The 12726-nt window shown below is 36.7% G+C and overlaps 1 protein-coding gene across 1 annotated transcript in view; it reads right to left on the minus strand.

The window, feature by feature from the left end:
* Positions 1 to 12726, minus strand: part of COL25A1 (collagen type XXV alpha 1 chain) — a 321366-nt gene that overhangs the window by 113391 nt on the left and 195249 nt on the right. The window contains exon 5 of the mRNA XM_054064743.1: positions 11061 to 11078. Coding sequence (XP_053920718.1) covers positions 11061 to 11078 — 18 coding nt within the window. The remainder of the gene's footprint in view (positions 1 to 11060; positions 11079 to 12726) is intronic.

The raw sequence follows: 12726 nt of genomic DNA on the forward strand, positions 1-12726 counted from the left end.
AGTTTATAGTATCCAATAAATACAGAAAGTGTAGTTGACTAGAGTCTTGTACTCTCATTAATAAATATTCACTGCAGTCAACAGAAATGATGCCACAGAAATTCAAGTAGCAATGAATCAAACAACTATAAAAAAGCATGTTTGGGTGACAGGAAGACCAAGAAGAGAGAAAGGCCACTTTCAAATTTTACGATAAAAAGAACTGGAGTGTAAAGAGTTTTCAAGGTAGATTGTTTCACCTTTTCCTCAGAAGAAATGCATTTATTCTTATTTTGAACTACTGAAGCAGGAAAGAAGTTACAGCTCTGAGTAGGTTTTATTGCCACAGACGATGTTTTTTATCTTGCATTGAACATTAAAAGGAATATGAAACAAAGGAGAAAAAAATAACTAGCACTGCTTAATGTCTCAATTATCCCCATATCTTAGAATAACAACGGCAGAGTATGACTCTGGAGGATTTTTCTGCACTTGCCAGTGAGGACTGTACCAGTAAGCAACCAATAAGCAGATTGTACAAACACTGAGCTGGTTTGCTCAAAAAGCTAGTATCCTTCTGTCTTTTCGGTCTAAGTAGATGCATTAGGTATTGATGCTTTGAACCCAATCAAAACATTCTACTTTATGGAAGCAATTAATAAGCTCTAAAACCAAATGAGAACTTGGGAAAACAATTAAAAAAAATGGGGAAAGACTTAAAAGGAAGACCAATGTAGACCGGTGGAATTTAGGGCTTATAAAACTGCAGGGATCATGGGAATACATTCTGGTTTTCTTTCCCAACACAATAGAAATTGAAAAGAAAAAATTACACCTCCTGCCAATCAAACTCGTGAAATCTTTTTTCCAGATTTTAGTGATAAAAAATACACCATTAAATACATTTTATACTTCCTTTGGTAGATTTTCATCCATAGTCCCGCTCTCTCATTTATTTCTAGAAGCTCAGTAAAAAAACAGCTCCTCACTGGGAGTTAATAACCTCCTGTTATTTTCAAAAACAGTAGTTCACGTTCTAATATTTCAGTAATTTTACCTAAAATTTGAACAGTTGCTTCTGTAATTCAAAGACCCCTTGGTGCTTCTCTGATTGCTTAGTGGCCTGGTAGCTAATTCAGCTGAAATGACAGTGTCCTTTGCTCACTTGGTCTTTTTTGTTTGACTTAAAAGAACCTTCTTAATGAGGATGACAAGCTACACTTCAAACATTTTGAAGAAAACAGACAAAGGAAGCGGCGAAGGGGAAAGGCTCCAGGCAGTAGAGATTTGCCACTTCTAGTCTACCTACAAGAGAAGTACCTGTGGTCATCGAAATAAGTCCTCCAAGCTCTCTACACTTCTGGATCTTCCAACTTTACTGTCTCCATTGCTTCTGTGTAGAGAAATAGCATACAAATATCTACTAGGCACATCCTCCTTTGACTGACAATTCGGTCAAGGAGAAGATTTACATAGCAAGTCGCTGCATAGGGTACGTCTCTCTAAAAAAAAAAATATAGCCACGCAGAAACAAATTCTTGAAATACTTGAAAAACTCTCTGTTTATCTACTTGGAATAGCAACTAGTTTCAAAACAAGGCAGCTATTAAAATATATGTAAGCAATTTGATTGTTGTGACCCATACCCATTTCATTCTGTTTTCATAGATTGTCCCACTTCCCCATGCCTCTCTTTACAAGAAATTAAAAACAGCTGAAAACTCACTATTGAAAGCACTAAGATTACTTTCAAATAACCTGCTACTGAAAACATAGTACCCTTTTTGAAGAGTTTTGGCCCATACCTGCTATCATATCAAAGCATATTCACACTAAAGTAATAAAGGCTGAACTTGTATAAATAAGCAAAACTGGATAGCTGACATACAACCAACGTTTTGCTGCTGATATTCATTTGCAGTATTCAACACTAAACTTAATTTCAGCAAATGGATTTTAACACAGACTTTTAAATAGGGGAAGTCAATTCTTCCATTTACTGTGATGAATTTTTTCAGTAGCTATGCCCTAAATTTCATTCAGTTTTTCAAAGGCATGTCATCCTGTACATACACGGTTTTCTCTTTTCCAAATGATACTACTCAGTACAGGATATTTGTTTGCTCATTCAAGGTAGTAGAATGCCAAAAAAAGATTCAGAAATTCTTTTAATGTTGTCTGCAAACACTACTACAGAATGGTACTGGAAAAGAACCGGTGTATTAGATTTCTTAAAACATGAATGGTTAAAAGAAAATAGCAGTAAAATATGCTTATAAAGGCATAGCTGTGTAAAATATAGCCCATGGGATAGAAAGACTTCTGCGACTACAGTATAACCTCCACAGATTAAGAGCAATTAAATTATTTCACAACCTAGGTAACTTTTTTAACATGAGAACATTCTAATGTTTGGGAAATAACGCATGTTAGTGAAATACCAACAAACATTTCTCTGAAGATTTTATCCTTCTTTCCTTCCAATCTCTCCTTGCACATCCTGTAGTACCTAAACAGTTTCCATGCCCACCAGGCTCTACCGCTACCCAAACAAGCCTTTTTACAAGAACTGCCTGACAAATGTAACAATAAAACCTATGCTGTACAACTTTATCTGAGGCAACCTGTAAAAACTAGATTACTGCAAATATCTCCAAACTATCCTAGCTACAATTCATTGCTAAAATAGGCATAGATATGGCTCTCCAAGTCCTAGATGTACTCTTGATCAGGATGTGTCAAATCTTAATCACAGATTAATTGATTCAAAGTCAATGCATATATAGAAATAAAACTGCACTAAAAAGCATATAAAATAATAAATGTGTTATAATGAGACAAGCAAATGCTACTAGAAGAACTAAAGCTTTCATTTATCTTCCACAATTTCCGCATCTACAACAGGGGAAAACTACAATGACATACTTCATAGACCTGTTTTGAGAACTGTTCAGAATTGTAAAGTTTGAGTTGAAACACTGGAAAAATGAAAAGGAATTTTTCTATCAACTACAAACACACACATACTTTTATCCAAAGGCGTATGTAAAAGTGAGATGACTGAAGATATTTTTGTAATCTTTAAGGCTGGAAACAACTTTCTTTATACAGGAAGCAATTTAAGGCAACATAAAAGTTTATTAAAAACAAAACAGTTTTCTCCTCCAGACTAATAGTTTGGTCTACAAAATTCAGAACATCTTCAGGGGAAATTATACACATATATATTCATATATATACTTAAATGAATAATCATTCTGTTTGGGAAAAGATCACTAACAGACATACTATGCAATACAACTGGATTGTATTTCTGAAAATACGTGATTCTCCTACATGTTTCTCAGCAGCTCACAACTCTTGAACTTTACTGACAGATCTCAGCAAAAAAGATTATTAGGAACTCCGATGCTATTGCAAGGACTGCCAAAGCATTTTTCATTTAATAATCAAGGATCACCTCTTCCAAGCTTAGGAACGATACATCCCAAATGAAGAGGAAGTCAGGTAGAAACACCAGGAGGCCCATATGAATGAACAAGGAACCCCGGTCAAACTTAAACACAAAAAGGAAGCCTACAGAAGGTGGAAGGGCAGGTAGCCTGAAAGAAATACAGAGAAATTGTCCCAGCAGACAGGGATCAGTTTAGGAAAGCTAAAGCCCTGACAGAACTAAATCTCTGCAAGGATGTTAAGGACAACATGAAAAGTTGCTATAGCTACATCGGTGATAAAAGGAAGATTAGAGAGAATGTGGGTCTTCTCCAGAATGATACAGGAGACCTGGTTACCTGGCATATAATGGAAAAGACAGATTTTGAAGCTTCCATCAGGCAGCCCGAGATCCAAATCTCCCAGGTCTGCTCTAGATTGCAGGACTCCCAAACTTCCAGTGCAGAAATTCACCAGGACTCTGGACTGATAATGGGTGATCACAGAAACTCTGGTGTTTTGAAAACCTTGTGAAAGACTAAAGTCTTAGATATCACAGTATTAGCTGTAAGTCACTATAAGCTTGATGAAATACACATTTTTATAACTATTCATTTAATATATATATTTAAAGCTAGTGGAATTATTGGGATCTGTAAGAAATTGAACTGGAATTCAAAGCAAAATACAGCATGAGGATCAGTAAGAACAATAAGCCAGCAAAAGTTTAATATCAAATTAAAAACATGTGCAGCAGGATAGTAAAATATTATATAATATTCCTGAACACAGTGCAATATTTTGTTCTGACATAATTCCTAATAAAATACAGAACGTGCTAGTGTATTTCTGCCATCTGTAGTATAGGATAAAGAAAATACAAAGGTCATTTGATAAAGAAATTATTTAGGAATACAAGAAATATTTCAGAGTTCTTAATTATAATTTGACAACTCTTTGTACATCTTATAATGGAAACACAGTACTAGGCTTACAATTACTTTTTTTATACTTATATGTACTCTGTTAAGCTAAGCAATGCTATACTAAATTGAGCATTGCAAGAAATTTTTGCTTTACAGTACTTCACTTGCCATTAGAAAATCTAATATGCCCTGTTGACAGCCGTGACTTCTAGATGAATAGGTGGAGTGCTAATGTGTGATTCCTCATAACATTTATGTTAGCATATGTAATAAGTTAATGAGATCTTTATTTTTATTTTATTAAAACAAAAATTATTGTCAGAATATAATGATGACACCATGAAGAAAAGCTGGTAACAACCTACAAATAGAAAGCTCTCCTTCATACTTTCTTTTAGACTTCTATTTTTACTTTTTTTTATTCTAGGCCCTGTATTTTTTCAGAGCAACAGTACCATAAATGGTCATTATGTGAACTATGAAATGAGAGGATCAACTTCTAAAACTTTTGGGCCAAACAACTCCAAGTGTTCTAAGAATAAAACTTCCAAGCTTTCTTCACCTATTTCATAAAGCTACTCTGGAGGGAGATCATCAGGTTTGGTAAAAGAAGCCACGCTCATAACAACAGAACCTATTTCATGAGGGCATCTATAACTAACATTACTTTGCATGAAGAGCCCTTTCCATATAATTCTGTGCATTTGTGTTTGTAGTAAATCAAAACCTAGTTTGAATGGGCAATTGTTAAATTAACAGATTAAAAATCTAACATTTTTCTGAATCAGGTAAACAAATCAGAAATAAATTACTGGTTCCAGGAAATTCTGCAGAACATTCAAACATCTTGCTATTTCAACATAAGATTTCCAGAGACAGTTACTAAAATCATAATTCAAAAGCATGACTATCAAAGTAAGTAAAAGAACACAGCTGCACTTGGGTAGGAGTTGGTCCTCTGCTTTGCACATCAGACATTAGATGAACAGAGCTCTAACAAGTCTTATTATCACCAACTAAGTTCACTTAGCAAGGTACTGTTGGGAAGTCATTAATCTGCCATTACAGTCTCCTTCAAAAATCCTGGCAAAAGAGTGGAAAAAGACAAGTGAAAAAAACATGTTGGAAGCAGAGCATGATAACCAATGCTACAAGAATTTTCTTTGTTCATATTTGGAACTTACTCCCATCAGGCTTTTTAAATTATGCTTTCTTAATCTTGGTACAACTGATAGTTCAGCGTAATTTGCTCCTACATCTCAAATCCTGTGCTCTCTCCTTCACAAAGCAGAGAATCCTCTTATTTGCATTTGACCTTACTAACCAAACTAGTACTGAATGGCATGTGCTAACTCAGAGAAATACTTAATAAATTTCAGAGTGCAGATGGCTATCTAAACCACCAAAACTGAAAGGGAAACTCAGCAGGATTTAAAACATATTTTCTTTAAGCAACCCCCTTTTCTAAGGTCTGGGTTTCTCCCTACCATCACAGTGCTCTCTGAGAAGCGACAAACTATTTTCTTACAATTTTCTTTCTTATAATTGCTGCCATTATCTTTCTTATAATTGCTGCCATCTAAAGAGCTCAAAACTATGGCCTATGTCCTGGTGACAGTTTTTCTGAAGTCTTGACAGAAAACAAAAGTTAAAATGGTTCCTACCAGCTCTGTTAACAACACAAGTCAGTAATGGTACATTGTTGTGGTTTCAGATAAAGTAGAAATAAGTCTTCTAAATTCAGCTAAGTCTCATCTAAGTAAATTCATTTTCCGAAAGTTAACTGCATGTTTTTCAGACAGTGTTTCTCTCTAGAATGATAACACAAGCATTGGTATACTGAAAGGCCAATGCCTATACATATTCCTATAGTAACCCAAGTCATCCTCAAGGTGGTGATCAAAGATGAAGAAAGGTCGCACCTGCAGGGAGGGGCAGACAGAACAGGTGACTCCATATTGACCAACAGAGTATTCCATCCCATATATGTCATGCTTGATGTAAAACTGAGAGATCACAAGGGTCTTGCTCTCTTCTTCGATGGCCAGTGAGGACCTCGTCTGTCTGTTTGCCTTGGATCCCAGATCCATGCATTCCTAAATCCAGTTCCTGAGCCCAGCTCCCTCCTAATCTCAGACCTTTCCCTTCGTGTCCACATTTGAGGTGATGTATAGTCAACAAGGAGTGGGGTGCGGGTGCAATTTTATATATTTGTATGTATTTTATTGTTTTCTTATTATTCTCATTATTGTTATTTTTAATTTCATTACTATTAATTTCATTAAAACTGTAGTTTTAGTTTCCAACTCATAAGTTTGGTTGGCTTTTCCTATCTCACTTCCCTTTCCTTTTTCCACAGGGATGCGGGTGGGAATTAGGAAGGGAATTAGGAGCCCAACTGCTCAGCTTTAGCTGCTGAAATTGGCTGGGCCAGGGCTAAACCGTGACATCTCTCTAACCATGAATCAGAATCTCTGCCACCAGAAACTAAAAAAATGCCAGCTTGATGGTGAAAAAGACACACAACACATTTGCCACCAGGATTGCTGTGGTACACTCGTCATGTACTCGACACTGGAAAATTTCAGAATGGAATAACATCATTTCCATAGGATATTTCACATACAGAAAAGCAAGAATCTCATGAAAACAAGTATCAATCATTAATATTTTTTCCACTTCTAACGCAGATTTGAACGGCTGCCAAAATGAAGGGAGAAGCATCTGTGGGGCTGCTATATCTCCAAGTCCCATACAGAGAGTGATCACCTATGCTGACATGAGAGAGAACATATGTTACTCTAGAGATAGGCCAGAGAGAAGATATTGCCATGGAGAAGAAAACAGCTGGCTAACGGAGACAAAGTCACACCGTCCCATATTTACAGTTGTTGATAGTTTTACTTTAGCGTGATATTGTAAAGGATCATATTGTCCTTCAACATAATACTAAACACACAGTTTTCTAATATTTATATGAACTTTATTTCTAAACAACAAAAAGAGTTAAAAAACAAGTCTTCTCTTTACCCAAATAGTACATTCCTTACAGAATTAACTTTAGACTAGAAGCTAAACTCTGTTCCTTTGTCAAACATGAATCACAGAAACATGAATGATTGGGGTTGGAAGGGACCTCTAGAGGTCATCTAGTCCAACTTTCCTCCTAAAGCAGGTTCACGTCCAGCAAGTTACACAGGAACGTGTCCAGGCAAGTTTTGAATACCTCCAGAGGAGAATCCATAACATCCCTGTACAGCCTGTTCCAGTGCTCTGTGTCCCTCACAGTAAAGAAGTTTTTCCTCATGTTCAGGTGGAACTTCCTGTGTTCCGGTTTGTGCCCATTGCCCCTTGTCCTGTCACCAGGCATCACTGAAAAGAGTCTGGCCCCGTCCTCTTCATACCTGCTCCTTGGATATGTATAAGCATTGATAAGTTCCTCTCTGTCTTTTCTTTGCCAGACTAAACAGACCAAGTTCTTAATGGAATACTTCCATTCAACTATACTTGGCTGTATAGATTTAGTGGGAAAATAAGCCTTTCTGGACAAGCTAATCTAAAATACATATTTACATTCTAAATAAGAAAAAGCAGGTATTCTTTGGGGTCACTCAAAAGCCAGAATTTAAGTTTCAGAAAAAAATATCAACAATTTTATTATTTGCCTTTCTACAAAGAAATTCAGTTTATGAGATATTTGAAACAGCTTTTTTTTTCAAGCAGAAAACCAAAATCACAAGAAGGTATTTCTTTTTTTTTTTAAAGTTACACTAGAAATTGTTTAGCTATTGATCATTGTTTTTACCTTTCAATAGATACAATAGAACCATGAATTTTTTCTGAAAAAATGCTTGTGTGTTGCAATAAAGCTCCTTTTTACTTAAAGCAGGAAAACATTAAACAAAATTTTCTATTTTGAATTTCCTCTTTTAGTGGAATTTAGTGCATATTTTTAAATCATAGCAAAAAAAACCCCCAGGTGTTACTAAAACACTGAGTGTAAAAAGGATTAGAATATATATTTGATCTTAGTGTAGACTTACATGGCTATGACTAAGACTAAGTACTTCTTTTGTCAGCATAGCAATTCTGATCTTTGAAGCCAGGAAGCCTTTACTTACTAATCAAACCAATGAATACTTTTCATTTTGGATTTCTCATGGACACAGTTAAGATTGGGGAAATTAATGACAATCACAGGTAGATGAAATTCCTGTATTTTTTGAATGAGAAACTGAGGGGATTTGACTTATTTTATCTGTATGTGATCAGGTTCTGTTTTGTATTGATGCTTTTTAAATACTTCTTTAAAGTCTTGAGATTTTCAACCACAGCTTTCAATATTAAAAAATGGTATCTCATGAAGTTATCTGGATCTGAGTTTCAGTATAAGACATCCAAATGTACAGCTTACATGTAGCTGACTAAAACACAGATGTCAACGTAGGCTAGAGAGCAATTCAGCAGAATAGTTATTAGATTCAATAGCTGCCTATAATCAGAACCTATAATTAAGAAGGATGAATGTATGCAATTAGTGTCATGTGAGAGGTTCCCTAGACACCCAAGACAGCTGCCCACGACTGACAGATACAACAATCGTCCAACACAGACTCCAGTCCTTGAGCATACAACAGCCAGAGGGCAGGCTGGAGACCCTGGATCATCTCATGCAGCAACAAACACCTGCATGACGGGGATGCAATTGAGCCCTAGGAGTTTACAATGAGCTGAAGAGATCTCTAAGTGCACTTAGCATGGACTCAGCCTTCACTGATTACACAGAGTGTTCACGCTCTTCACATGCCAACATCTACATACAAGCTTCCAGGTTTATGCATCTTAATCTAGAGCTGGATCCTGCTCGGTCTGTCTCATGCCATTACGATTTCCTCATTAGAGCCCTCCCAAGAATTACTCCTGGACTCACCCAGCCAGTAAAAATGACTGAATGCCTACATTTCCTCCTCCTACAATATGAGCATTTTGAGCTGAAAAGGAGGAAAAGGCAGTATTAAGAGTAATAGTGTTACTCTGAACAATGGCAATGGTACAGAGATGACCATTTACACTGGGAGACGCTACTGAAGTCAGAACATAAGAACTCTCATTCTAAACTCTGTGGGTCTTCTTACCAGGTATCCGTTTTCTGTGTAATCATCTAGGACATGGAGATGTGATACAATTGGGGGGAGGAGGGGGAAGGGTGGATTTTTACACAGTTTTTCCTATAGTTTGCACCCTACTTCTCTTACAATCGTGACAAGATTTCTCTGCCCTTCCGCCCTTGAAACAGCACTAAATGCTGCCATCTCCATTGTAGTCCTTTGCCTGGAGCTACCTCAGGGCGCTTCATGTAGAGATATGAGCTCCAAAGGCTGAGAGGTTGCTTACAATCATTAAGCAAGAAACACTCTCCAAGCAACTGTAACGTGGGATGTGAGGGTCCAAACCCAGAGGGAAAAAACACGGGTGGCAGCACAAGTCAACATCAGCCCAGCGGCTCAAGTAACAGCCTCAGGTCCTCAACAGAGCTGGTTCAGAGCAAGAGTGCCACAGAGAATTACAATCTCTCTCTTCATTGACCCCTGGCAGCACAGAGGCTGAAGATACCTCTCTGTGTAGGCCCCACATCAAGAGACTGCTGTGAAACGCAAGTGCTATGGGTGTAGTCATTTCCAATAGCATACAGACTACTTATATAATACTAATAAATGGAGCCTGGCACTGCAAGGATACGAGGAATTCAGACTGAGTGGGAAGAGAGCTTGTAACAGACTGTCTTAACAGAGACAATGATTAGGAAAAAAAAAAATCTGAGGAAAATAAATGCTCACATAAAGAAAATGCTAACTTAAAGTATCAGTCCATAAGGTTGTAAAGCTTTGACTTTCAGTTGTGAATCTCAAATATAAAAGGCACTCACAAAAATCCTGGTTCAGGCAAATCAGTTGTGCTAAAATGATCCCACAGACCACAATTTACTTCCTGTAAAACACCTCAAGTATGCAAAAACACAGTTTTTCAACTGATTTCACTAAGTCTAGCTTTGGCATTGGATTTCTTTTTCCTCCCCCTATTTCCTTGCTCTTTCACATTTCTATACCACTATTAAGTTCAAATAATTTACATTAAAGTTTTGCTATGCCTAATGTTTCCTTTCTGCTGGTCAACTTCTACCTTAGAACTGGAGTTAGATTTTTAGACTTCCGTGTCTTCAACTGCAGCTCACAAGACAAAATTCTGCTACTTGTAAATAAAGCGGAACTAATGGGAGGTAGTATGCATAATTAATCAAAATAGCTAGCAGTGCCATATTTAAAATAATTGAGGGCTGCTTGGATTATAGCAACATTATTAACGTGTAATTAATAAGCAGTTGAAGAATTACATTTGCTACACATTCGCTAAGTTATTTTAACGTTTTTAAAAGTTAGGTGGCAAAGTTTCAAGTCATATTTAGGAGATCTGCTTTACTCAGCACTACGTTGTTAATCCCCACCATCTAGTCAAACAGCTGAGGGAACTCAGACAACTGTCTAAGGGGGGGCCATGCATCTCTCTTTGGAAATATTTGCCTTGCTGAACTATGCAACAGTTACCCGTTTCTAGCTTATTACAGTAAGATTAAAAAAACCCCATCAAAATACTTTGTAGATAACCTGAGTTTGGTGTGCCCTTTATTTAGCCTTGACTTATGTAGGAAAACAAGATGGCACTTACTTGAGGACCAGGCTGACCCTGAAAAAGAAGAAAAAGATAAGATTATGGAAAGTTATGACAAGGGTTAACTCCTTAAATAGTAGCAAAAAGTTATAGAACTCTCCAAGAAGGAGGTAACAAAAATTTGAATTTGAATGTTTTAATTCAAACTGGTTACCTTTCTTGCGATTAACTGATTCTAGAAATAAATTATGATAACACATCATGGAACACGCATTTGAGAAACTCCATACTTTAAATTTAGTAATGATAAAAAGACCTAGTTTAATTATTCTCAAGTAAGAAAGAATCCACAGATGCTGTGCTAATTTAGAAGTAGATATTTGGTGCTTTTTGTTTATTATGGCTCATTCCCATGTTTCAAGGGGGTGCTCATTACTGCCTATTGAATGAATAAAAGTCTTAAACCTGGAACAAGACATTGCTGGGCAAACAATAATCTTTTTGCCATTGCTACAAGTACCACAACTTTAAGGAAGCATAAAACAGGATCTAAACGAGGAAGTCAGTGGTAGATGAACCCTTGTCAGTCAGCGCAAGAGCTAGCTAATACATTTTCTCCTCCGTATTTATGAACATCACTTTTGGACCATCCGTAGCGAAATAGAGAGGCACGCTCTGCACACATTGAGGAGGTATATTTATCTATTGTTGCTGCAAGTCCTTACAGAGCAGACTCCTATCACTCAGGTCCACAGCTTAGGAAAGCCAGTGGAAGTCATCAGTTATTCTAGCCTACTCACTACAAATTATTTGCATGAAGCTGAACTATATTACAAAAAAAGTACAGTAGCTGTGACTATTAACTAAAACCACTCGAACAGCTAACACTGTACAACACATAAATATTTACATATTTTCCCCTATAAAGACAGACTTTCTTAAATGGCTAGGGCTAGCTTAGCTTCTAGTGTTTTATGAAACTTCAATAAAACTTCAGTTGAATTGAAACTATATTTCCTTTTGTTGAAGTAACCGAGCATGGAGACTTCTTGTAAGTTCCATAAAACCTCTTCACTTTAGCTAGAGGGTACTGCTAACACAGAGTTAGAGTTGAAACTCTTCTGGTCGAACATCAGGAAACACTTTTTTACTCTGAGGGTAACCAAGCACTGGCACAGGTTGCTGAGCGTGATTGTGAATATCCAAAATAGAGATATTCAAAAGCCATGTGGACGTGACACTGGGCAACCTGCTCTAGATGCCTGTGCATGAGCAGAGAGATTAGACCAGATGACCTCCAGAGGTCTCTTCCAACTTCAACCATTCTGTGATTCTGTCCAATTTTAACAGGGAAAGAGGGTGGGGAGAAGCATTTCAATTGAAAACTTATCTACAGAGAAACAGCTGAGGAAAATGCTTTTTTTATAACTAGCAAGATTTTTTTTTGTTTAATTCACAGGCAAGTTTTCCAAGATTTTTTTTTTTTTAATACAAGAAATACTAAAAATAACATTGCAGAGGCATCACAGTAAAATACAGAATTATTGTGGCTATCTAATTCTTACACTGAAGGCAGTCTGAAGGTTTCCTTGCTGTAGACAGCATAGTTCTGCATTAGTTCCTTATAACAACACTGCAGTACAGAGGTTTTCAGACAAAAAAAATTACTGGCTGAGGTTTGACAATTCTAATATGAAGTAAAATTTTCTGAACCAGTCAGTTC

This window comes from Cuculus canorus, chromosome 4, assembly GCF_017976375.1.
Source record: "Cuculus canorus isolate bCucCan1 chromosome 4, bCucCan1.pri, whole genome shotgun sequence".
Lineage (NCBI taxonomy): Eukaryota > Metazoa > Chordata > Aves > Cuculiformes > Cuculidae > Cuculus > Cuculus canorus.